General features: G+C 35.4%; 1 protein-coding gene, 1 non-coding gene and 1 pseudogene across 2 annotated transcripts; all 3 read right to left on the reverse strand.

Moving 5' to 3' along the window:
* Nucleotides 1-1168: 1168 nt before the first annotated feature.
* LOC125420346 (photosystem I P700 chlorophyll a apoprotein A1-like) lies at nucleotides 1169-20491 on the reverse strand (annotated as a pseudogene).
* Nucleotides 20492-24556: 4065 nt separating this feature from the next.
* On the reverse strand, nucleotides 24557-25162 carry LOC125422348 (small ribosomal subunit protein uS4c-like). The gene has a single exon (XM_060812944.1). The coding sequence runs from the start codon at nucleotides 25160-25162 to the stop codon at nucleotides 24557-24559; it is 606 nt and encodes a 201-aa protein (XP_060668927.1).
* A 489-nt stretch (nucleotides 25163-25651) lies between these two features.
* TRNAT-UGU (transfer RNA threonine (anticodon UGU)) lies at nucleotides 25652-25724 on the reverse strand. Its single transcript has one exon. It is a non-coding gene; the product is annotated as a tRNA-Thr (tRNA).
* Between the last annotated feature and the right edge of the window lie 2208 nt (nucleotides 25725-27932).

Raw genomic sequence — 27932 nt, forward strand, 5'->3', positions numbered from 1 at the left:
GTATTTGTTTTGTAAATTTTGTTTATATTTATATAAATATGAAATAAATATGTATTATAAACTATATAAACAAATATTATATCAAAATAAATATAATAAGATATATAAACAAAAAAAAAGGTTATTTATTTTTTTATTCACAATATATCATAATATAATAAATTTTTAAAATTATATAAAATTATATTATATATATAATTAGATATACTATAAATAACATAAAATATAAAAATGAAAGAGAGTATTTGGCCCAGCTCTGCTCCAATATAATCTATACATTTCGTATTAGGAATGAAAAAAAGATGCCGATATAGTCGAATGGTAAAATTTCTCTTTGCCAAGGAGAAGATGCGGGTTCGATTCCTGCTATCCGCCCGGAATAATAACTTAATGTATTTAAGTTAATAGAATAAAGGATTAAGTAAAGTTTATCACAATAGTATATTGGTTCTATCCCCCCTTCTTTTCCTCCCTTTCCCAAAGAAAAAGGTAATTAATTACTAGTTAACAAATTAACAAAACCAAACCTAAATTTTTTTGTCAAAAAAATGTTGCAGAGACGGCATTTGAACTAGTGACCTCAAGATTATGAGCCTTGCGAGGTACCAAGTTGCTCTACCCCACGATGAAAAGATGAGTGCGAAACTAATGGGAAAATAAGGATTGAACGCGCACCTCAACCATATCTGTACAAATAGGATAGCCCATTTATACAGAATGGTAAAGGGGCCCCCTATGATCATCGATCATAGAAATGAATAGAAAAATGAAGAGATAGTTTAATCCTTACCAACTCGATCTTGTTGCTTCGCACAACAAACATGCATAAACCATTTCACGAAGTATGTGTCCAGATAGATCAAAGTCTCGATAGTTAGCTCTCGGTCTTCCAGTTGAAAAACAACGTCGATGAAGGCGTGTAAGTGCACTATTACGGGGTGGGGATTGTAACTTTCCATGAATTTCCCATTTTTCACTCAATGATGGAACTTTCCTTATTTCTTTTTTTGAGGATCGACAAATCAAATGATATTTTTGTTCCAAATTTTGCCTCTTCTTCTCCGTCTGAATCAAACTTTTTCTTGCCATAATGGTTCAATTCCTATTAGTTTAGTTTCAATGATACAAGTCGGGTCCTAAATGTAGAAATATAAGAAGGCAGTCCCCTTCTCCACCGAAAGAAATGATATTATTGAGGATAATACAACACATAAAAAAAAGAATTAACCAAATTTGCCTGATGTAGAGGCAATCAAGAAAGTCGCATAAGTGAATATATAACCTACAGAAAAGTGGGCTAACCCAACCAATCTTGCTTGCACAATGGAAAGAGCCACTGGTTTATCTGTCAATCGAATCAAATTAGCCAAAGGTGTTCATTCATGAGCCCATGCTAAAGTTTCAATCAATTCCTGCCAATATCCATGCCAGGAAATTAAGAACATAAACCCAGTAGCCCAAACAAGATGTGCAAATAAAAACATCCATGCATAAACCGATAAACTATTCATACCAAAAGGGTTATATCCATTGATAAGTTGTGAAGAGTTTAACCATAAAAAATCTCTTAACCATCCCATCAAATAAGTGGAAGACTCATTAAATTATGAAACATTACCCTGCCATAATGTGATGTGCTTCCAATGCCAATAAAAAGTCACCCATCCAATGGTATTTAACATCCAGAAAACTGCCAAATAAAATGCATCCAAAGCTGAAATATCATAAGTACCACTTCGTCCCGGACCGTCGCAAGGTAAACTATAACCAAAATCCTTTTTATCTGGCATTAACTTGGTACCACGTGCATCTAAAGCCCCTTTTACTAAGATCAGTGTAGTTGTATGTAAACCTAAAGCAATAGCATGATGAACCAAGAAGTCTCTGGGTCCTATTGTTAAGAATAGTGAAATACTATTCTCATTAACAGCATTTAACCAACCAGGCAACCATATGCTTTGACCTGCATTAAACGCGGGACCATTCTTTGAAGATAAAAGTACATCGAACCCATATGAAATTTTACCATGAGCCGATTGTATCCATTGGGAAAATACAAGTTCGATCAAGATTTGTTTCTCCGGAGTACCAAAAGCAAGCATGACATCATTATGAACATAAAGTCGTAAAGTATGGAACCCCAAAAAGAGGCTAGCCCAACTTAAATGGGATATAATGGCTTCTTTATGGTCTAACATTCTTGCCAATACATTATCCTCATTCTGTTCCGGATTGTAATCTCTAATAAAAAATATAGCTCCATGAGCAAAAGCCCCTCTCACGATGAATCCTGCGATGTATTGATGATGAGTATATAAAGCAGCTTGAGTAGTAAAGTCTTGTGCTATGAATGCATAAGTGGGTAAATAGTACATGTGTTGAGCGACTAAGGAAGTAATAACCCTTAAAGAGGCTAGAGCAAGGCCTAATTAAAAATGAATCGAATTATTTATTGTGTCATAGAGACCCTTATGTCCACGCCCCAATCGCCCCCCTAGAGGAATATGTGCTTCTAAAAGATTTTTTATACTGTGCCAAATCCCGAAATTAGTTCTATACATATGACCAGAAATAAGATAAATAAATGCAATAGATAAATGATGATGAGCAATATCAGTCAGCCATAAACTTTGCGTTTGTGGATGGAATCCTCTGAGAAGAGTTAGAATGGCAGTTTCAGCCCCTTGGGAGGTACCAAATAAATGACTACTTGAATCGGGGTTTTGAGCATAAAGATTCCACTAACCTGTAAAAAGTGGGCCTAATACTTGGGGGTGCGGCAATACATCTAAGAAATTATTCCAGCAAACGTATTCCCCCCGGCTCCTGGAATAGCAACATGAACTAAATGTCCTATCCAAGCCAAGGAACTTATTCTGAATAGTCCTAATAAATGATGATTGAGGTGCGATTCGGCCTTTTTAAACCATGAAATGTTCGGTTTCCATTTCGGTTGTAGGTGTAACCAACCGGCTATTAAAGATATTGATGTGATTCTACCCGTTCCCACACATCCATCCATGTCTCAGAGTACATCCATACCTCGGAGGGCAACCATACCTCGGATACCTCATAAGGCATCCATACTTCGGAGGACATCCACACCTCGGGGAGCATTTTACCTCGGACAACATCAGTCCATCCATGTCTCGGACAACACTGGTGTCATCCATGTTGCATGTAGCAATTAAGCTTGAGAACCAATTCAAGAGGAGGGGTGTTAGCACACGGTTTGGAGGAGTTTCTAGCAATGGAAGGACAAGGTCAAGTAGCTGGGAAAACAATTCCACCTATGAAAGCAAGCTGAAGCCGAAACTTGGTGAAGAAGCTACCAACCGGCCGAGAAGAGAATTTAAAACCGAATCTGCCCAAGCCATTAAAGGCGAGGTAAAATCTGAACCTAAACCTCAAAAGTCAAGAGAAATTATTTGTTTCAAGTGCCAAGGAAGAGGACATATAGCCAGCCTGATACGAACCTAGGATGACCTGCTCCTAAACCCGTATTATATTAGCCCGGATCTTAATTAAGTTCAAGTTCTAATGGAATGGACCTCAACCCCTAACCAACCTGTGGTTAGAAACCTTGGTATAATGTAGACGCCACAATAGGGGATGGAAAACCTATTGATAAGTCAAGCTAAAACAACCAATTCTCTAATGGTGTTTTAGGTGTTCTCAAAAAATAAAGAGATAATTAATCTCACAAGTATTTTTTTAATCAAATCAAAGTTGTATTATTATTGAAAAATAAGCCTTTAAATAGGCTTGAAAGAAACAAACTAAACCCTAAAAAAATAATTCAAAACCGGACTCCTATAGGAATTAGGAAACTTGACCGAATTCTAATATGTCCTAAACTAAGTTTGCTAAACTAAATTTGATTAATTAATTCCTTTATTCTGAATTAGGAATTAATTAATTTACAATGAAAATTATAAAATACTAACTTTCCTAAACTTATTTGTCCAGAAAATAAATAAATAAAAACTAAAAAGTAATGGTAGTTTCCTAAAACAAAAAGTAGAATAAAATTAGGAAACTATAATACTAGCTTTTTTGACTAATTTGACTTTGACCAATCTTTGACCTCTTTGAGCTCCAAATCAGCTTCTAGATGCTTTGTAGGATGCCAAATAAGCTGAATATGAAGTCCCACACGTTGCCCATGCTTGGAAAAATAAGAAAAGGCTAATACAGTAAAATACAGTAAAGCCAGCAAGCAATACAGCAAATTCGGCCAAATTGTTGATGCTGTCCGTACAAGCCCTTTTTGATTGCATTTGAGGCTGATTTAACTTGATTACATGACCTCTTAGGCATATGTATTGAACCCATAAATCATTGGAACCATTTCATGCTTCCCGGACTCCAAAAATGTACCAAAACCGTCACCCGGGTCCGTATCGGCTTCTATTGCTTGTATGAGTAAAACAGGCCTTGGTTCTTTAGATATGGCCAACCCCTCCTGACTATGACTTATTCCTTGTATGAAGACAGAAAGAGTTTCCTTGAACGTCTTGGCTTGGGCCCTAGTGATCGGTCCCACCTTCATTTGTATTGGGTCAGCACCCCAGCGGGTTGTCGGTCAAACAGTCTCGAGTGGATTCGCATCATTCCCCTCCTCTTGAAAAGGATTTGTCCTCAAATCGAAGTCATCACCTACAGCAAAAGGAGATAAATCAGCAACATTAAAGGTGGCTCTAACACTATACTCACCCGGTAGATCAAGTTTGTAGGCATTATCGTTTATACTCTCCAAAACTTGAAAAGGTCCATCACCCCTCGGCATGAGTTTTGATTTCCTTTGTTCGGGAAATCTTTTTTTCCTTAAATGCAGCCACACCCAATGTCCAGGTTCAAACACCATTGATTTTTGGCCTTGATTAGCCACCCTTGCATATTGCTCGGTCCTCGTCTCAATGTTTGCGCGGGTCTTTTCATGAATCTGCTTTACAAAATCAGCTTTTTGTTTTCCATCTAGATTAGCACGCTCACTTAAAGGCAAAGGTGTTAAATCTAATGGAGTCAAAGGATTAAAACCATAAACAATTCAAATGGAGTAAATTTAGTTGCTGAATGTAAAGACCTATTATATGCAAATTCAACATGTGGCAAACATTCTTCCCAAGTCCTTAAATTTCTACTAATTAATGCTCTCAACAATGCAGATAAGGTTCTATTTACTACTTCGGTTTGTCCATCAGTTTGTGGATGACAAGTAGTGGAAAATAAAAGCTTAGTACCTAATTTAGCCCACAATGTTTTCCAAAAATAGCTTAAGAACTTAGCATCCCTATCCGACACAATAGTTCTTGGCATTCCATGCAATCTCACAATTTCCTTGAAAAATAAATTAGCAATATTGGATGCATCATCAGTTTTGTTACATGCAATAAAATGTGCCATCTTAGAAAACCTATCTACTACAACAAATATTGAATCCTTACCTGTCCTTGACCTAGGCAACCCAAGAATAAAATCCATAGACAAATCTACCCAAGGATAGGTAGGGATCGGCAAAGGCTTATACAATCCATGCGGTTTCAATGTTGATTTTGTTTTTCGGCACTTCAAACATCTTTCACAAATTCTCTCAACATCTCTCCTCATGTTAGGCCAATAAAAATGTTCTTGCAGCAAGGATAAAGTTTTTAAAACACCAAAATGGCCCATTAAACCACCCCCATGTCCTTCCCGAACCAATAATTCCCTAATACTACAATTAGGCACACAAAGTTTGTTTTTCTTAAACAAATATCCCTCAAATATGTAAAATTTATTAAATCCATGTTTCAAACAGGTTCTAAAAACTTATCCAAAGTCACTATCATGCTCATAAAGTTCTTTCAATTGTTCAAATCCAAGCAATCTAGCATCTAAGGTAGAAAAGAGCACATACCTTCGGGATAATGCATCGGCAACCACATTTTCCTTACCTTTTTTGTAGCGGATCACATATGGAAATGTTTCAATAAATTCAATCCACTTAGCATGCCTTCAGTTGAGCTTTCCTTGACCCTTGATATGCTTCAAAGACTCATGATCCATATGAATCACAAACTCCTTTGGCATGAGATAATGCTGCCACGTCTCCAAAGCCCTCACCAAAGCATACATCTCCTTGTCATAAGTCGGGTAGTTTAGGGCAGCTCCACTTAATTTTTCACTAAAGTAGGCTATGGGTCTTCCTTCTTGCATTAAGACAGCTCCAATACGTACACCCGAAGCATCACACTCAATTTCAAAAGTCTTAGAAAAATTTGGCAAAACTAACAAAGGTGCATTACACAATTTTTCTTTCAACAAATTAAAAGATTTTTCTTGTACTTCCCCCCATTTGAAACCAACATTCTTCTTAACAACTTCATTCAATGGTGCTGCTATGGTACTAAAATCCTTGACAAATCTTCTATAAAAGCTTGCCAAGCCATGAAAGCTCCTCACTTGGGTGATAGAAGTAGGAACCGGCCACTCTTGAATTGCTTTCACCTTAGCTTGGTCAACTTTGATTCCTGCAGCACTTACTACAAAACCTAGAAACACAAGCTCTTCTTTGCAAAATTCACATTTTTTAATGTTAGCAAACAATCTTTCCTTTCTAGGAACTTGCAAAACTTGTCTAAGTTGATCCACGTGGTCATCCAAATTTCGGCTATATATTAGAATGTCATCAAAATAAACAACCACAAATTTTCCAATAAATGGACGCATTACATGATTCATAAGCCTCATGAAGGTACTAGGTGCATTGGATTATCCAAAAGGCATAACTAACCATTCATACAACCCATATTTAGTTTTGAATGTGGTTTTCCATTCATCACCTTCTTTCATCCTAATTTGGTGATAACCACTCCTAAGATCAATTTTTGTAAACATGCAAGCACCATGCAACTCATCAAGCATATCATCTAATCTAGGAATGGGATGTTTATATTTGATGGTAATGTTATTTATAGCCCTACAATCAACACACATTCTCCAAGAACCATCCTTTTTAGGTACCAACAAAACAGGAACAGCACATGGGCTTAAACTCTCACGAATGTATCAATTATCAAGCAAATCACTTACCTGTTTTTGCAGCTCCTTTGTTTCTTCGGGATTGCTCCTATAAGCTGGTCTATTTGGTATGGCAGCCCCTGGAACAAAGTCAATTTGATGTTCTATCCCTCGAATAGGTGGTAGTCCACTTGGAATCTCATTTGGGAAGACATCTCCAAATTCCTTCAAAAGAGAAATCATTGAACTTGGCAATTCAAGTTCTTCAAAGTTAGTTTGATCATTAAAATAATTTTCTTTGTAAAGCATGACCAGCAAAGGTTTCTTACACTCAATAACCTTATTAATATCCCCTAAACTCAAATAAAAATTGCTACTTAACCTTTCCTTTCTTTCTTTTTCTTTTTTTCCCTTGGATTGGCGCAAACCGTCGGATTTCTCTTCCTTCTCCATGCTCGCGGGTTTGCCACTTCCTTTTCCCTCTCTTTCGGCTTTCCCTTGATCTTTCCACTCAATATGAACCTTAGAAACCTTACCTTGGTCAGCAACCTCAATCTTACCTTCTTGAAAGGATGGTGAAGCCATTGGTGCCATACTTGCTTTTTCCTTGAGCTTTTCGGCTTCTCTCCTTTGTTGCATTTGTAATTGGTCTTTGTAAACCTCTTTAGGAGATAATGGTTCCAGCTTGACCTTCTTCCCTTTAAACCTGAAAACAATACTATTTTCTCGACCAAAATGAGTAGCATCTTTATCAAATTGCCATGGTCTACCTAATAGTATATGTCCAGCAATCATGGGTACAATATGACATAAAACTACATCCTCATATCTACCTATATTAAATTTTACTTTGGCTTGTTTGTTTACTTTCATCTCACCACTATCATTAAGCCATTGTAATCTATAAGGTTCTGGATGTTTAATTTTTTTCAAGCCTAATTTATCAACTACAAGATTACTTATCACATTAGTACAACTCTCACTATCTATAATCATGCTACAAATTTTACCTTGTATTTCGCAGCGAGTGTGGAAGATGTTTTCTCTTTATATCTGCTCTTCATCTTTGTAGACAGCAAGTACTCTCCTTGAAACCAAGCTCAACTCGGCATTAGATGTATCTACAGGTTTGGCTTCATCTTCATTGCAATCCTCCTCTTGCTCGGTTTCAGCCCCACTTTCTTCACTTGTAGATTCCAGCTTACCATCACCCTTTAATACCATGATTCTTCTATTTGGGCATTGGCTGGCTATGTGTCCTCTTCCTTGGCACTTAAAACAAATTATTTCTCTGGATTTTGGATGTTTAGGATCAGATTTTATCTCACCTCTAAGTGCTTGGACAGATTTGGTCTTGACCTCCCTTCTTGGCCGGTTGGTAGTTTCTTCTCCTAATTTCGGCTTCAACTTGTTTTCATAAGTGGAATTGTTTTTCCAGCCACTTGAACTTGTCCTTCCACTGCTAGAAACTCCTCCAAACCGTGTACTAACACCCCTCCTCTTGAATTGGTTCTCAAGCTTAATGGCTACATGCAACATCTCCTCCAATTCCAAGTATTGTTGTAATTCAAGTTGGTTGGCAATGTCTCGATTTAACCCTCCAAGAAATCTTGCCATGGTTGCCTCCCTATCCTCATTCATATTCAGCCTCATCATTAATATCTCCATCTCTTTGTAATAATCCTCCACGGACCTACTTCCTTGAGACAAAGATTGAAGCCTTTGATGCAGCAACCTATGGTAATGGGATGGCACAAACCGCTTCCTCATGGCTCCTTTCATTTGTCGCCATGTTGTAATTAAGTCATCACCAACTCTCCTTCGGGTGCTTTGCTCATTTGTCTACCATTGGAGTGCATAATGGCCAAACTCCATTGCTACCAACTTCACCTTCTTGCCTTCCGAATAGTTGCGGCAGTCAAAGATCATCTCCATTTTTTCTTCCCACTCCAAATAAGCTTCGGGATCACTTTTACCCATAAAAGGTGGGATATTAACCTTGATATTTCCCAAATCATCATCTGTATCTTCCCTCCTATATCTCCCACGGCCAGCTCTATCTTGGACAGCAAAGGTTTCGTCCATACCTTCCTCAAAGTCGCTGTCGAATGGCTCCTCATCAAATTCCTCTCTCAGCCTCTCGCGACCTCCTCGTCGTCGGCCTCGTCCTCCATGGAATTCTTGCCTATTTCTTGTATTCGGCCTTCCTTGTGAGGCTTCTAGTCTTCCCACTCTTTGATTCACATGCTCAACTTGAGCACTAACCCGCTGTATTGATTCCAAGACAGCTCTCATATCCACTTGGTCTCCACTCCCGGTAGCTCGGTCATCGCCATGGAATGCTACGGACTCTTCCTCATTGATCCTCAAGGGTGGATCCCCTCTTCTTATTCTAGAATCTGCCATGTTAGTAAAATACTGCAAAAATACTCACAATATTCACTCCCTCACGTGTTTCACTCAAACAAGGTCTCGACACTCGTGTTTGCACACTAGTTTCGGCTTTTACCCTCTTTTAAGCTCTCACACTCTTGCCTTTTTCCACTCAATGAATTATCTCAAAGTTCTAATTAAAACACCCACAAAACAGCAATTAGATCACTAGTATGTTTTAATTAAACTTATCAACAAAGCAGTAGCAAAAAGTAGGCAATACCGAAAGAATCCAACAAATCCTAATTTTTCGGCTTTCCAGACAAGAAAACACAAAATAATGGGAAAACGTTGGAATTTTTGAAAACTGCACCAGATGGTAGTAGATTATGAGTTCAAGAATAAAATTCCAGAAAAAGAAATTCAAATACGAACAAGAATCAAAGAGAACAAAATTATAGAAAAGTGTTGGTTGTTGTTCTTGTAATTCAAGTTTTGTATCAATTCCTTTATCTAATTTTAATCCAAATAATTAAGCACCCAAAATCCAAATATCCAGCAGCAAAAATAATTCTCCAGCAACTCAAATATTGAATAAATAATAAAAAAAACCAGCAGCTCCAACAAGATTCCAGCAAACAAATCAAACTCCAACAAACCGAAATAATTTTTTTTCCTCTTTTTTTTTTTTTTATTCGGCTTTACCTTCTTCTTTTCTTTTTCTTCACTCACAGACCATAAACAAATGCAGTAGCAAGAATAATTACCAAAATTGCAATTCCAACTCCAAAACAAACACCAAACCCGTGACCTCCAAATAAACAAAATGTGCAGTTTTTTTTTTTTTTTTTAAATGTTGCCGCAAACTTCCTTTTTTTTTTTTTTTGAATATTTGAATGCAAATATTTAAGACTAAAACAGCAAAGAAAAATCAACAAAAACCAAAATTATCAAGAACAATGATAAAAGACAACCAACAAATTAGGAAACAAAGATACGATAAAACTAGGAAACCTAATTCAACTAGGAATGAATTTTTTTTTTTTTTTTTTTTTAAAGATGCAGAACGTGTATGGGATGGATGCAACCTTAACCTAATGCTAAAATTGCAGAATAACACAAAAACAAATAAAGCAAATAAAGATAGATCAAACCTGAACAAAATTTAGCTCTGATACCAAATGATACGAACCTAGGACGACCTGCTCCTAAACCCGTATTATATTAGCCCGGATCTTAATTAAGTTCAAGTTCTAATGGAAAGGACCTCAACCCCTAACCAACCTGTGGTTAGAAACCTTGGTATAATATAGACGCCACAATAGGGGATGGAAAACCTATTGATAAGTCAAGCTAAAACAACCAATTCTCTAATGGTGTTTTAGGTGTTCTCAAAGAACAAAGAGATAATTAATCTCACAAGTATTTTTTTAATCAAATCAAAGTTGTATTATTATTGAAAAATAAGCCTTTAAATAGGCTTGAAAGACACAAACTAAACCCTAAAAAAATAATTCAAAACCGGACTCCTATAGGAATTAGGAAACTTGACCGAATTCTAATATGTCCTAAACTAGGTTTCCTAAACTAAATTTGATTAATTAATTCCTTTATTCTGAATTAGGAATTAATTAATTTACAATGAAAATAATAAAATACTAACTTTCCTAAACTTATTTGTCCAGAAAATAAATAAATAAAAACTAAAAAGTAATGGTAGTTTCCTAAAACAAAAAGTAGAATAAAATTAGGAAACTATAATACTAGCTTTTTTGACTAATTTGACTTTGACAAATCTTTGACCTCTTTGAGCTCCAAATCAGCTTCTAAATGCTTTGTAGGATGCCAAATAAGCTGAATATGAAGTCCCACACGTTGCCCATGCTTGGAAAAATAAGAAAAGGCTAATACAGTAAAATACAGTAAAGCCAGCAAGCAATACAGCAAATTCGGCCAAATTGTTGATGCTGTCCGTACAAGCCCTTTTTGATTGCATTTGAGGCTGCTTTAACTTGATTCCATGACCTCTTAGGCATATGTATTGAACCTGTAAATCATTGGAACCATTTCATGCTTCCCGGACTTCAAAAATGTACCAAAACCGTCACCCGGGTCCATATCGGCTTCTATTGCTTGTATGAGTAAAACAGGCCTTGGTTCTTTAGATATGGCCAACCCCTCCTGACTATGACTTATTTCTTGTATGAAGACAGCAAGATTTTCCTTGAACTTCTTGGCTTGGGCCCTAGTGATCGGTCCCACCTTCATTTGTATTGGGTAAGCACCCCAGCGGGTTGTCGGTCGAACAGTCTCGGGTGGATTCGCATCACAGCCAATGCCCAAATAGAAGAATCATGGTATTAAAGGGTGATGGTGAGTTGGAATGTGCAAGTGAAGAAAGTGAAGCTGAAACCGAGCAAGAGGAGGATTGCAATGAAGATGAAGCCGAACCAGTAGACACATCTAATGCCGAGTTGAGCTTGGTTTCAAGGAGAGTACTTGCTGTTTACAAGGATGAAGAACAAATTCAGCGTGAGAACATCTTCCACACTCGTTGTGAAATACAAGGTAAAATTTGTAACATGATTGTAGATATTGGGAGTTGTACTAATGTAATAAGTAACCTTGTAGTTGATAAATTGGGCTTAGAAACAATAAAACATCCTGAACCATATAGATTACAATGGCTTAATGATAGTGGTGAGATGAAAGTAAACAAACAAGCCAAAGTAAAATTTAATATAGGAAGATATGAGGATATAGTTTTATGTGATATTGTACCCATGATTGCTGGACATATACTATTAGGTAAGCCATGGCAATTTGATGCTACTCATTTTGGTCAAGAAAATAGTATTGTTTTCAGGTTTAAAGGGAAGAAGGTCAGGCTGGAACCATTATCTCCTAAAGAGGTTTACAAAGACCAATTACAAATGCAACAAAGGAGAGAAGCCGAAAAGCTCAAGGAAAAAGCAAGTGTGGCACCAACGGCTTCACCATTCTTTCAAGAAGGTAAGAATGAGGTTACTGACCCAGGTAAGGTTTCTAAGACTCATATTGAGAGGAAAGAAGAAGGAAAAGCTGAAAGAGAGAGGAAAGAAAGTGGAAAACCTGAGAGCTTGGAGAAGGAAGAGAAATCCGAAGGTTTGCGCCAATCCAAGGGAAAAAAAAGAAAAAGAAAGAAAAGAAAGGTTAAGTAGCAACTTTTATTTGAGTTTAGGGGATATTAATAAGGTTATTGAGTGTAAGAAACCTTTTCTGGTCATGATTTATAAAGAAAATTATTTTAATGATCAAACTAACTTTGAAGAACTTGAATTGCCAAGTTCAATGATTTTCCTTTTGAAGGAATTTGGAGATGTCTTTCCAAATGAAATTCCAAGTGGACTACCATCCAATCAAGAGGGAAAAGGTGAGCTTGCTGTCCAAGGTAAGTCTCTTAATACCCAGGTTGTGTGGAAAAATTTTAATAAAACCAAGAGTGAGAAATTTGGTGTAAAAGCCGAGAGTGAGGAAGGTGAGATGGTCGTGAATGAAAAAGGAAAAGGAAGAAAAGAAAAGAAAAATAAAATTTTTTATCTTAGCTCTAGTGATGTTAATAAAGTAACTATGAATATGAAATCGTTGCTGGCCATGAATTTTAAAGATACTTATTTAAAGATGTCTTTATTGCATAGAACTTTATCTGCATTGTTGAAAGCTTTACTTAGTGGAAATTCAAAAATTTGGAAAAGATTATTTGCTAACTTTAAAGAAAGTAATTTTTGCTATAATGAGCATGTATTTTTAGTTGTTGTTGTGATAATGTTTGATCCAGGAGATTTGCACCTAAGAAAGGAAAGGTTTCCCGAGGGAAGTCCAAGCTTATGCTGTGTAGAGATGGAAATTTGATTTGGTTTGATTTGCCAGGTGAGTATAATGTTCGTACTACATTTAATGTTGCTGACTTATCTCTTTTTGCTACAGGTGATGCTCTTGATTTGAGGACAAATCCTTTTCAAGAGGAGGGGAATGATGTGATTCTACCCGTGCCCACACATCCATCCATGTCTCGGAGGACATCCATACCTTGGAGGGCAACCATACCTCGGATACCTCGGAGGGCATCCATACGTCGGAGGACATCCACACCTCGGGGAGCATTTTGCCTCGGACAACATCAGTCCATCCATGTCTCGGACAACATTGGTGTCATCCATGTCTCGGACAACACCAGTTCCTTTGGACAACATTCATACCTTGGACAACATTCCACCTCGGCTATCAACTATCTCGGACATCTGACTCTTGTTCAACTATTTCGGACATCTTACTCTTGTCCAACTATCTCGGACATCTGACTCTTGGACAACATCAACTATCTCGGCTAGTTCACACTATATAGTTCGGACACAAGCTAACTCGGATGAAAGGCATGTTCGGACACAAACTAACTTGGATGGAAGACAAGCTCGGTCATGAGTTAGCTCGGTTGAAGACATAATTCAGTCTAGATGTCAATGTCAACTCGTTACCTAATTTGCGATTGACTTTCTTTTTTTTTTGGGTTTTTATTTATTTATTTTCTGGGCAAATAACTTTAGGAAGTTTTTTTTTTATTCTTTCCATTGTAAATTAATTAATTCCTAATTTAATATAAAGGAATTAATTAATCAAACTTAGATTAGGAAAGGAAGTATAGTTTCGGCCAACTAGGTTTCTTTATTGAGTGGCCGGTTTTTCTTAGGGTTTATTTTGTTTCTTTCAAAGCCTATTTAAAGGCTTATTTTTCAATAAGAATACAACTTTGATTTGATTGAGAAAATACTTGTGAGATTAATTATCTCTTTGTTCTTTGAAAACACCTATAACACCATTAGAGAATTGGTTGTTTTAGCTTGACTTATCAATAGGTTTTCCATCCCCTGTTGTGGCGTCTACATTATACCAAGGTTTCTAATCACAGGTTGGTTAGGGGTTGAGGTCCATTCCATTAGAACTTGAACTTAATTGAGATCCGGGCTAATATAATACGGATTTAGAAGCAGGTCGTCCTAGGTTCGTATCAGATATAGCAGAAAGAAATAATAGAAAAGAGCTCTATTATAAAGATCTCCATTAGTACGTAAACCGATTGTATACCACCACTGATAAACACCAAAGTAAGCGATATTCACTGGGCCAAGAGCACCCCCCGAGTAAAAGCTTCCATAGCCGGTTGACCAAAATGAGGATCCTAAATTGCATGAGCAATAGGTCTTACCCGTAAAGGGTCCTGTACCCATGCCTCAATGTTTCCTTGCCAAGCTACATGAAACAGATTTCCGGAAGTCCACAGAAAAATTATTGCTAATTGCCTGAAATGGGAAGCAAAAATATTCTGATAAAGACGTTCCTCAATAATATCATCATGACTTTCGAAGTCATGTGTGGTAGCAATACCAAACCAAATACGATGAGTAGTGGGGTCCTGAGATAAGCCTTGGCTAAACCTTGAAATTCTTAATTAATACGAACCTAGGACGATCAGCTCCTAAACCCGTATTATATTAGCTCGGATCCTAATTAAGTTCAAGTTATAATGGAATTGATCTCAACCCCTAACCAACCTATGGTTAGAAACTTTGGTATAATGTAGACGCCACAATAAGGGATGGAAAACCTATTGATAAGTCATGCTAGAACAACCAATTCTCTAATGGTGTTTTAGGTGTTCTCAAATAACAAAGAGATAATTAATCTCACAAGTATTTTCTCAATCAAATCAAAGTTTTCTTCTTATTGATAAAATAAGCCTTTAAATAGGCTTTGAAAGAAACAAAATAAACCCTAAAAACCCTAGGTAAAAATCGGCCACACACATAAAGAAACCTAGTTGGCCGAAACTATACTTCCTTTCCTAATCTAAGTTTGATTAAGTAATTTCTTTATATTAAATTAGGAATTAATTAATTTACAATGGAAAGAATAAAATAAAAACCTTCCTAAAGTTATTTATCCAGAAAATAAATAAATAAAAAACCCAAAAAGAAATAAAGTCAATCGCAAATTAGGTAACGAGTTGACTTTGACATCTAGGCTGAATTATGTCTTCAACCGAGATAACTTATGTCTGCCTGATGTCCGAGCTAACTTATGGCCTATCCGAGCTAACTGATGTCTGTCCGAGCTAACTTGTGTCTGGCCGAGCTAACTAATGACTGTCCGAGCTAAGTTATGTCTGGCCGAGCTAACTGATGTCTGTCCGAGCTAAGTTATGCCTGGCCGAGCTAACTGATGTCTGTCCGAGCTAAGTTACATCTGATGTCCGAAGTCCGAGATCAAATGTCTGAGGCAAGGCTCCGATGTCCGAGGCAAGGGTGTCCGATATAAAATGTCCGATGTATGAGTATCCGATGTATCAGCCTTCACCACTTGGATACTTAAAACAGGTCTTTTATCTTCAGGTATGGACAAGCCTTTTTGAGAATGAATTACTCTCTGGATAAAGGCAGCAAGGTTGTCCTTAAACCTCTTAGCTTGAGCCATAGTGATCGGTCCAGACTTCATCCGTATCGGATCAGTACCCCAGCGAGTTGTCGGTGGTGTGAGCTCGGGCGGGTTCGCATCATTCCCTTCCTCTTGAAAAGGATTTGTCCTCAAATCGAAGTCATCACCTGCAGCAAAATGAGATAAATCAGCAACATTAAAGGTGGCACTAACACTATACTCACCCGGTAAATCAAGTTTGTAGGCATTGTCGTTTATCCTCTCCAAAACATGAAAAGGTCCATCGCCCCTCAGGATGAGTTTGGATTTTCTTTGTTGAGGAAACCTTTCTTTTCTTAAATGCAGCCACACCCAATCTCCAGGTTCAAATACCATTGGTTTTCGGCCTTGATTAGCCACCTTTGCATATTGCTCGGTCCTCCTCTCAATATTTGCTCGTGCCTTCTCATGAATCTGCTTTGCAAATTCAGCTTTTTGTTTTCCATCTAGATTAGCACGCTCACTTAAAGGTAAAGATGTTAAATCTAATGAAGTCAAAGGATTAAAACCATAAACAATTTCAAATGGAGTAAATTTAGTTGCTGAATGTAAAGACCTATTATATGCAAATTCAACATGTGGCAAACATTCTTCCCAAGTTCTTAAATTTCTACTAATTAATACTCTCAACAATGCAGACAAGGTTCTATTTACTACTTCGGTTTGTCCATCAGTTTGTGGATGACAAGTAGTTGAAAATAAAAGCTTAGTACCTAATTTAGCCCACAAAGTTTTCCAAAAATAGCTTAAGAACTTAGCATCCCTATCCGAAACAATAGTTCTTGGCATTCCATGCAATCTCACAATTTCCTTGAAAAATAAATTAGCAATATTGGATGCATCATCAGTTTTGTTACATGCAATAAAATATGCCATCTTAGAAAACCTATCTACTACAACAAAAATTGAATCCTTACCTGTCCTTGACCTAGGCAACCCAAGAATAAAATCCATAGATAAATCTACCCAATGATAGGTAGGAATCGGCAAAGGCTTATACAATCCATGCGGCTTCAATGTTGATTTTGTTTTCCAGCACTTCAAACATCTTTCACAAATTCTCTCAACATCTCTCCTCATGTTATGCCAATAAAAATGTTCTTGCAGCAAGGATAAAGTTTTTAAAATACCAAAATGACCGATCAAACCACCCCCATGTCCTTCCCGAACCAATAATTCCCTAATACTACAATTAGGCACACAAAGTTTGTTTTCCTTAAACAAATATCCATCAAATATATAAAATTTATTAAATCCATGTTTCAAACAGGTTCTAAAAATTTCTCCAAAGTCACTATCATGCTCATAAAGTTCTTTCAATTGTTCAAATCCAAGCAATCTAGCATCTAAGGTAGAAAAGAGTGCATACCTTCGGGATAATGCATCGGCAACCACATTTTCCTTACCTTTTTTGTAGTGGATCACATAGGGAAAAGTTTCAATAAATTCAATCCACTTGGCATGCCTTTGGTTGAGCTTTCATTGACCCCTGAGATGCTTCAAAGACTCATGATTTGTATGAATCACAAACTCCTTTGGCATGAGATAATGCTGCCACGTCTCCAAAGCCCTCACCAAAGCATACATTTCCTTGTCATAAGTCGGGTAGTTTAGGGCAGCTCCATTTAATTTTTCACTAAAGTAGGCTATGGGTCTTCCTTCTTGCATTAAGACAGCTCCAATACCTAAACATCACACTCAATTTCAAAAGTCTTAGAAAAATTTGGTAAAACTAACAAAGGTGCATTACACAATTTTTCTTTCAACAAATTAAAAGATTTTTCTTGTACTTCCCCCCATTTGAAGCCGACATTCTTCTTGACAACTTCATTCAATGGTGCTGCTATGGTACTAAAATCCTTGACAAATCTTCTATAAAAGCTTGCCAAGCCGTGAAAGCTCCTTACTTGGGTGATAGAAGTAGGAATCGGCCACTCTTGAATTGCTTTCACCTTAGCTTGGTCAATTTTGATTCCTGCAGCACTTAGTACAAATCCTAGAAACACAAGCTCATATTTGCAAAATTCACATTTTTTTAATGTTAGCAAACAATCTTTCCTTTCTAAGAACTTGCAAAACTTGCCTAAGTTGATCCACATGGTCATCCAAATTTCGGCTATATATTAGAATGTCATCAAAATAAACAACCACAAATTTACCAATAAATGGACCCATAACATGATTCATAAGCCTCATGAAAGTACTAGGTGCATTGGATAATCCAAAAGGCATAACTAACCGTTCATACAGCCCATATTTAGTTTTGAATACGGTTTTCCATTCATCACCTTCTTTCATCCTAATTTGGTGATAACCACTCCTAAGATCAATTTTTGTAAACATGCAAGCACCATGTAACTCATCAAGCATATCATCTAATCTAGGAATGGAATGCCTATATTTGATGGTAATATTATTTATAGCCCTACAATCAACACACATTCTCCAAAATGAGCACCTAGGAAAAAAAGGCCATATGCAGATAATGAAGAACCATAGGACTGAATTACCTGGGATGCTTATGCCCATAAAAAATCGTGGAGCCACCCATTAATCGTAATGGAACTTTGCGCAAAGTTGCCTCTTGTGATATGAGTTACCACTTCTTGATCACTTATACTACCCCAAACATCTGACTACATTTTCCAACTGCATTGGAATATTACTACCGAAATTGAATTATACATCCAGAATAGCCCTAAGAAGACATGATCCCAAGCAGATACTTGACATGTCCCCCCCTTCCAGGCCCATCACAAGGGAAACAAAAACCAAGATTTGCTTTATTTGGTATCAAACGTGAACTACAAGCAAATAGAACACCTTTCAGAAGTATCAATATCGTCACATGAATCGTAAATGCATGAATGTGATGTACCAAAAAATCGGCGGTTCCTAATGGAATAGGTAACAAAGCAACCTTACTGCCCACGGCCACTAAATCACCACCCCCCCAAAGTTAAACTGGTACTTGTTGTTGAACCAAGGGCCGTTGTGCCAGGTGCTAAAGCATGGTGTTTTGTATCCATTGAGCAAAGATGGGTTGTAATTGTATAGCAGTATCTGAAAACATATCTTGGGGACACCCTAAAGTGCTCATAGAATCATTATGAATATACAAACCAAAACTGTGAAAGCGTAAAAATATACATACCCAGTTGAGATGTGATATGATTGCATCGTGATGTCTAAAGACACGATCTAATAGATCATTGAATTGAGTAGTTGGATCATAGTCTCTTACCATAAAAATGGCTGCATGCTTCAGCAGCACCAACTATGAGAAATCAACCAATCCACATGTGATGTGTAAACAATGAAAGTTGTGTACCATAGTCAGTAGCTAGATATGGATAAGGGGGCATCGAATACATATGGTGAGCTACAACAATGGTTAAAGAGCCTAACATAGCTAGGTTAATAGATAATTAAGCATGCCATGACGTTATTAGGATCTCATATAGACATTTATGACCCTGGCCGGTAAATGGGCCTTTATGAGCCTCTAAAATATCTTTTATGCCATGACCAATGCCCCAGTTGGTCCTACTCATGTGACCTGCTATTAAGAAAAGAATTGCAATAGCTAAATGATGGTGTGCTATATCGGTCAGCCATAGACCCCCAGTTACTAGATCTAATCCTCCACGAAAGGTAAGAAATTCCGTACATTTTGACCAATTCAAGATGAAAAAAGAGGTTGCTCCCTCAGCAAAACTGGGATAAAGTTGAGCCAAAAGATCCCGATTCAAGATAAATTCATGAGGAAGTGGAATCTCTTTAGGATCTACTCCAGCATTTAGAAACTGATTAATAAATAAAGATACATGTACTTGATGCCCTACCCAAGAAAGAGACCTAAGTCCTAGTAGCCCTGCTAAATGATGATTCAACATAGATTCTACATCTTGGACCCAAGTCCTAGTAGTCCTAGTAGCCCAGCTTTATAATAATGGAACCACCCAACAAAAAGCATTAAGCCCGCAAAAACCAATGCACCAATTTCAGATGCTCGCCAAAGCTGAAAAAATCGGAGGTTATTTGTATTCCTCGGAAACAGTGCCTACATCACCATTCAATATTTCTTGACCCACTATTGGCCAAACCACCTGGGTACTAGGCGCAATGTGAGTAGGATCACTTAGCCATGCTTCATAATTGGAAAAATGAGCACTGTGGAAATACCTACCACTCAGCCAAAGAAAAATGATGGAGAGTTGGCCGAAATGGGCACTAAATACTTTTCGAGAGATCTCCTCCAAATCATTGGTATGGCTATTGAAATCGTGAGCATCAGCGTGCAGGTTCCAGATCCAAGTGGTAGTATCTGGTCCTTTAGCTATTGTTCTTAAGAAATGACCTGGTCTGGCCCATTCCTCGAAAGAAACTTTTATGGGATCCTTATCTACCAAAATTTTAACTTCTGGTTCCGGCAAACGAATAATCATTGAGTCCTCATTTTTCCGGACAACACATACAAAGAGACCCGCCAATAGTTAAGTAATTAGTGAACCTATGAGAGATGTTTAGACTTAGTTTTTTATCTTCTATCTCCCATCTATCTATTTTCTTTAGTTATTCACTAGATTAATTATGATCTGGAAGTCGATCCGGGGCAAGTGTTCGAATCTATTATGACATAGCCAGGGGGGCGCTTAACGGACCTTTTTAATCTTATAAAATTTTTTTGGGGGGCTTTGAATTGACACAATTCTTTTTTGTGCAACCTAACGTATTCATATCTCAATTAGAAGTTCCTAAATGAAGACACTTTATGTCGTACATAGAATATATTACTCTATTCCAAACCGTGTGAACAATCATTAGTCATTACTAAGAGACATACCAGTATTTCTATTTAGTCATTCGAGGGTCTCTTTTACTTTTATTAGTTATTATTATTAACAGTAGAAAAGAAATATATTTTCTAACTTATTTGTATATCGTTTATCCCTACGAAATAATAGACGAAATAGAACGATCTTAGAAGGAGAAGGGATATAAGGAAATTTTTTGATTGGTTCTTCCCAGAGAAATGATCCATTTTATTTGACTGATAAAGACAACAAAAAATTCATTATAACAAATAAAAAAAATAAAAAATAAACAAAATAGTTAGAATAAAATAGTGTTCTTATTCAAAACGCCTTGTGATCTTCAACCAATTTTCGCTTCAATATAATTCCCAGGAGTAAGCGTTATAGCCTGTTTCCAATACTTGGCAGCTTGGTCGAACCAAGCCCCCACAATTTCAGAATCTCCTTGTTGAATGGCCTGTTCTCCCCGGTCAGAATAGGCGGGTAAATTCCTTCCCTTGGAACTGTACTTGAGAGTTCTCGACCTCGTACGGCTCAGCAGTTAAATTCTTTTAGTATCTCATTTTTTTAATCTACCATATATAATTGAATAAGATTTCTTATGGATCTATCCCATTTTTTTCTCTCGAGTTAACCAAAAGAGGTTATGAGTTTCAAACTTTAATTTTGCTTAATTTTTTAATCACTTTTATCTTTTCTCCCACCTTCATAAAGCATAGGTATTTCCGCTATCATTAGAATTTTCTGAAAGGTAACTATCTCGGTTTCATATATAAATTTATATAGAACCTTTGGAAAAAGACTTTCTTCATAAAAAGGAAAAGACTTACTATCGTTGGGATCTGATGCTACACCGCTGCTCAATACCTTAAGGGATCAACTCTATTACATAAGTGGATTCCTAACTTTTATCTCATATCATGACATAAGTAAGCAGTTGTTATTGTATCAACCCAAAATCTCACGAATTGATCTTTACGGCACTTCCTTTTCAATTAGACCCTTTATCCATAGAATAAAGTATCTAGGCATACCAATTTAGTCATATTTCCACTTCTATGAAGTGCATTTCTTTACTACAGCTGATAAAAATTGTTGTTTTAGATGATACATATGTAGAAAGCCTATTTTTTCTAGTATTTATTAACATATTTGCTCTTTCTTTCCCTTTCTATAGTGGAGATAGTCGAACGTAATGACAGATCATGGCCATATTATTAAAAGCTTGTGGTAAGAATGGGTTCTACTCTAGTGCCCAAAAATAATATTCCAAAGCTTTCATATGTTCTCTGTTCCTTGTGTGGATAAGGCCTATGTTATAGAGTATATAACTTCGATCATAGGGATCGATTTCTAATCGCATAGCTTCATAATAATTCTGTAAAGCTTCCACATAATTTCCTTTGGATTGAGCTAACATCTGTTATGGTAGTCATTTGATTCAAAGAATCTCCATTTAAGAACCGTACATGAGATTTTCATCTCATATGGCTCCTCCTTTTTGTGCATAATGAGAAAAATACATGGAATGCACAAAGATTGAAATGAAATAGTCTCATTATAAACTGAGTGGGGCTAGTGTTTTTACAAGAAATCTCTAGCCAACCTTCTTGTAAAAAAACCTTTCCTTAACATCAAGCATGTTGGTACTAGATAAAATAAAAAATGGTGACTCCAACAATTTCTTTGTCTTCAACGCCTCTTAATTTCCAGGAATTAGTCACTTCAACAGTCTTCGATGGTTATATGGGTATCCAAAATATGAACGAGATGGACATTTGTTGTCCCAACCATTCTTGGTAGTCCCAATCCTGATAAAGAAAAGGTATAATTTATACCAAAGTTTTTGTGTTGCTGATTCCAAGGAGTAGTGCCTCTTCCCTTATGCCCCCTATTGGTACTAGTGGAGTAGGTTTGACCTAACCCATAGGGTAACCTTTCGCTTAATACTCTAAAATCGACAATTAAAGCATCTGAGGCTGCATTAATCGAGGATACACGACAGAAGGGCTTGTTTTATTTACAAACTTCACCTTCAACAAGCGTATATTTATTTCAATAATATTTTTTCTTTCTATTCAGAGTGTCTTTCTCCTAAGATTGAGAGTGGTAAAATAAAAAAGTATAACTATAAAATAGAAAAATTAGAAAATATATAATAAATATAAAATTGATTTATAACTTTATAATTGATAATTGTAATTTATTATAATTATATAATTATTTATAATTATAATAAATATATATATATAACAAATATATTATTTAAATATATATAATAATATTGTTTATTAATTAAATTTATTATAATGTAATTAATTTATTTATAATATAAATAATTTATTATATATTTTTATAATTTATTATAATATAATAACTAATATAATAACTAAATAAGAAAGAAAAAAGAAAATAATAATAAATAAAAAAAAGAATCAAATCGCACCATCTCGGTAATAGGTGAATGCCTCTTTCTCTCCCAAAGTTGTCAAAATTATTCGCAAAGATATTGGCTACAATTGAAAAGGTCTTATCAATAAAATTTCCATTTATTCTAGATCTAGACATAGGCGGCAGAAATCCATTCTATAATTTCTTTGTGTTGTGAGAAAATAATCCCCCAAACAAAGGGAATTGGACAGTATGAAATAAGATAAAAACATACTCATTAAAAAAGAAGACCTTCTACTCAAATTCTTTCTTTTTCTTTTTGACAGGAATCAATAAAAACTAAGAAATATTTGAATCCGATTCTATTTCATTCAAATGTAAATATAGTGAAATATACTAATAAAAATATGGTAGTAATATAATAGTAGTAGTAAAAGAATGAAAGGAACTATTCCTATTTCATCGAAGTTGAAGAATCAAAGAATTTTTCCTTCAGATTAGGAGAATTAGAGAAGTTTTGATCGAATTATGATCCGAAGAGAGAATAAAAATAAGCGACTAATCATTCTATGATGGATGAAAATAGACTAACCATCCGTTTTGTGTTGTGTGTATTGTGTGTATAATGGGTATACGCTATACAATCAAATATAAAAACCCTAGGATGTTTCCTAATTTGGAATAAATCTATGGGTCCGAAGTTGGGATAAGGGGTTGAAAGATCTAAAACTGGAAAGTCATTTTAGAATTTTTCTAAAAATGGATGAATAATCTAAACTAAATATAATAATGATATAAAATTATCCATGAAACATAGTCTCAAAAAATAGATTGCTTGATGTATTTGTTCCAATTCAGTGATTTAATCCGGTATAAATAATAGAAAAGGCCGGGAGTGCCATCTTCACAAAAATAAATCTTTATCTATTGTTTTTCACCAAAAAAATTCTTTTTCCCCAACGTCGAAGGAAGGGTTTATCTTTAATTTAATAAAAGTTTTTCTATTAAAAAAAATACTGTACATACCTATCCAAAAATCGAATATGAATAACTCACTATTCACTTGGTTTCTGAACCATAATCGTTATGTAGGAAAGATGGCCGAGTGGTTGAATGCGTAGCATTGGAACTGCTATGTAGGCTTTTGTTTACTGAGGGTTCGAATCCCTTTCTTTCCGTACCCTTTACCTAATTCACCAATGTTATTGATCGCAATGTAGCAAATAACAATGGATACCATTATTCCAATAGTTAGCCTTCTCTTTGATATAGATTCTCTATTCCTAATACTAATTTCTACGATATGGAAAATACTGTAACGTAAAGAAGAGACAAGGAATGAAAATCGCCCTACTAATCTATGATACATGAATGGGAGAAAAATCCCCGGATCAAAATCCCTTACCTCGGGTCTTTTTACGTAGTAGGGGGTGTCCGAACCCCTGTTCTTCTTATTTTAGTTCTGTTTAAATCTGACGAGAATAATATTCTACAACTAGCAATTCATTTATTTTCAAACTGACCCATTTACTATCTATTATTTGATTGATTAATCCTTTATATTGAAATGGGTGAAGCATTAAATGTTTGGGCAATTCCTCAGGGGAGGCTGAATCAAGATAATTTTGAACTAGAGCCCTAGATTTTTGTTCATCCCTTACTGTAATAATATCTCGGGGTTTGCAACGATAACTTGGTATATCTGCTACATGACCATTAACTAAAATATGTCTATGGTTAACCAATTGGCGGGCTTGGGGAATAGTCAAAGCCATACCCAATTGAAAAAGTATTTTACCCAAACACATTTCAAGTAATTGTAGTAAAATCTGACCCATTGACCCTTTGGCTTTTCCGGCGATACGAACGTATTTAAGTAATTGTTGTTCTTTAAGACCATAATGAAAGCGTAATTTTTGTTTTTCTTCTAAACAAATACAATATTGGGATTTTTTATCGGGGCGCGATTGGTGTCTAAGATCGTTTCTCGCTCGAGGTTTTTGATAGTTAGTCCCGGTAAAGCCCCGAGACAATGTATTTTTTTTGAAACGAGGTCCTCTGTAACGCGACATAAAGACTCCTTATTTTATTGAAATTTCATAAACCTAAATGAAATTAAAACTAAATTAAATGATAAATGAAGTGAAATTTACTGAAGTCTTGGACTACAAAGAATAATTAGATGAATTGTATCAATATCCGGACCGTATTGTATTGTATATATAATATATGTATATATAAATATTATTTATTATTGTTTATAATTTTTATACAATACAATAATAAATTTTATAATATATTTTATAAAAAAATATAAATAAGCAATATATAAATAAATAATAAAGTTTTTTTTTTGATTGATTTGTTTTGCAGAGATCGAACTTCTAGTCTTTTTTTTTTATATATATATAATTGGGAGTTTCTATGAGATAATAGAGAGATAGTAGATCGATGACCCTTGGTAAGGTAAAAGGGTAAGAAGCCTTTTCAATATTCTTATTATCTCAATATTCTTATTATTAATTTTGTAAAAAAAATAAAAAATCAAACAGATGGAGAAAAGCCAGCTATCGGAATCGAACCGATGACCATCGCATTACAAATGCGATGCTCTAATCTCTGAGTTAAGCTGGCCCGCATAACATAAATTGTACATGCATAGGAATTTAGTAAACTATTGGGATCTTAGCTATTAACTGTTCATAATTCATATGACTGGAAAGAAGAATATAGAATAGAAGTTCAAAGAAATATTGGATATTTGAATATTATAAAACGTAGCAATTAACATAACAATTACTATAGTGCTATATAATTTCCATTTTTTTTATCAACTATATGTTTATCAATAATCAATATCTTGATTAGATAGTTAGATTTTTTTTTTGTGAATTAAAAAATGACTTTGTAATTATTTTTTAGTATTATAATATTAATGTTTATAATATAAAAAAAATTAAAAATATTATAATAAAAAATTTCCTTTTTAGTTCTTTTTTTTATGTTATTTATGTTATTGTTATAGAAGGTCTGCCCTAAGAAAATGGGAAGAGGAAGAAAAAAATGAAAAAGAAAAGTGCAATCCAATCTATATAAATGCAATCCAGATCATAATAAAACATTCCGGTGTTTTCATTCGGAAAGGTGAACGCTAAAACAAAAAATAGAATCGACTGTTTAAGTATTCAAAATTACACGCTAAAAGTGATAGAAATAGGGGCATAGCATGTTAGCTTATACATATACCACATATACATTTATGTATAATAAATATACATAATATATATGGGGTATATATCCATATATATTGTATATTGAATTTAATTTCGAATACAGAGCTGATAAAATCTGTTCTGATTGGACCAAATATGAGTATCCGATAGAGATGAAAGAAGATAGACAATAAATCCAAATTAGGAGAAAACGCCTTTCAATATGGAACAGCTATCTAATGAATTCAATGGTTCCAGCCTAATATAAATAAACGAATAAAGAAGAGTGGCATCAAGACCCTAATAAAAAAAAAGGGGGGGATATGGCGAAATTGGTAGATGCTACGAACTTAATTGGATTGAGCCTTGGTATGGAAACCTACCAAGTGATAACTTTCAAATTCAGAGAAACCCTGGAATTATAAATGGGCAATCCCAAGCCAAATCCTGTTTTTTGAAAACAAACAAGGATTCAAAAAGTGATAATGAAAAAGGATAGGTGCAGAGACTCAATGGAAGCTGTTCTAACAAATGGAGTTGGTTGCGATGCATTAGTAAAGGAATCCTCCTATCGAAACTCCAGAAAGGATGAAGAATAAACCTATATATACGTATACGGACTGAAATACTATTATATACATATACGTACTTAAATACTATCTCCAAGCCAAATGATTAATGATGACCTGAATCTTTTTTTTTTTTTAATATACGTTTATATGAAAAATCAAAGAATTGCTGTGAATCGATTCCAAGTAAAAAAAATGGAATATTCATTAATCAAATCATTTACTCCATCGTAATATGATAGATCTTTTGAAAAATTGATTAATCGAACGAGAATAAAGATAGAGTCCCATTCTACATGTCAATATCGACAACAATGAAATTTATAGTAAAAGGAAAATCCATTGACTTTAGAAATCATGAGGGTTCAAGTCCCCCTATCCCCAAAAAGGCCCATTTGATTCCCTAATTTTTATCCTATACTCTCATTTCATTAGCGGTTCAAAATTCTTTATGTTTCTCATTCATTAATTTTTTTATTTTCACAAGCCTTGTGATATATATGATACACGTACAAATGAACATCATTGAGAAAGTAACCCCGATTGTAAATTGGAATGATCATATTATCGCTCGTACTGCACTGAAACTTACAAAGTCATTTTTTTTTTTAGACCTAAGTCATCTATTAAAATGAGGATGATGCATCGTGAATGGTCGGGATAGCTCAGCTGGTAGAGCAGAGGACTAAAAATCCTCGTGTCAGAAGTTCAAATCTGGTCCGTGGCACATGGATTGTTTGTATGAGTATCGATTCTACAAATTGGTCGACATACATATTCATTAATCAATAGTATAAATCATGATACATGTTTATCCATCTAAGAGGCTGGAGAGATACCCCTTCTATTTAAGAAATAGAGAATATTTATAGATGGGTATTTATAGATGAGTAAAGCGTATCTAAGGAAACAAATAGATTTTGTTTCCTCGTCTTTTTATTTAATTGTTCATACTGTGTCTCCTCTCATTCCCAAAGAATGGTACTACTTCTTCTATATTACAAAGGGAGTTGAGGGGTATGAATAACCAAGATTCATTTAAGATATAATACAAATAGAAT

This window comes from Ziziphus jujuba, chromosome 11 (assembly GCF_031755915.1).
Source record: "Ziziphus jujuba cultivar Dongzao chromosome 11, ASM3175591v1".
Classification (NCBI taxonomy): Eukaryota; Viridiplantae; Streptophyta; class Magnoliopsida; order Rosales; family Rhamnaceae; genus Ziziphus; species Ziziphus jujuba.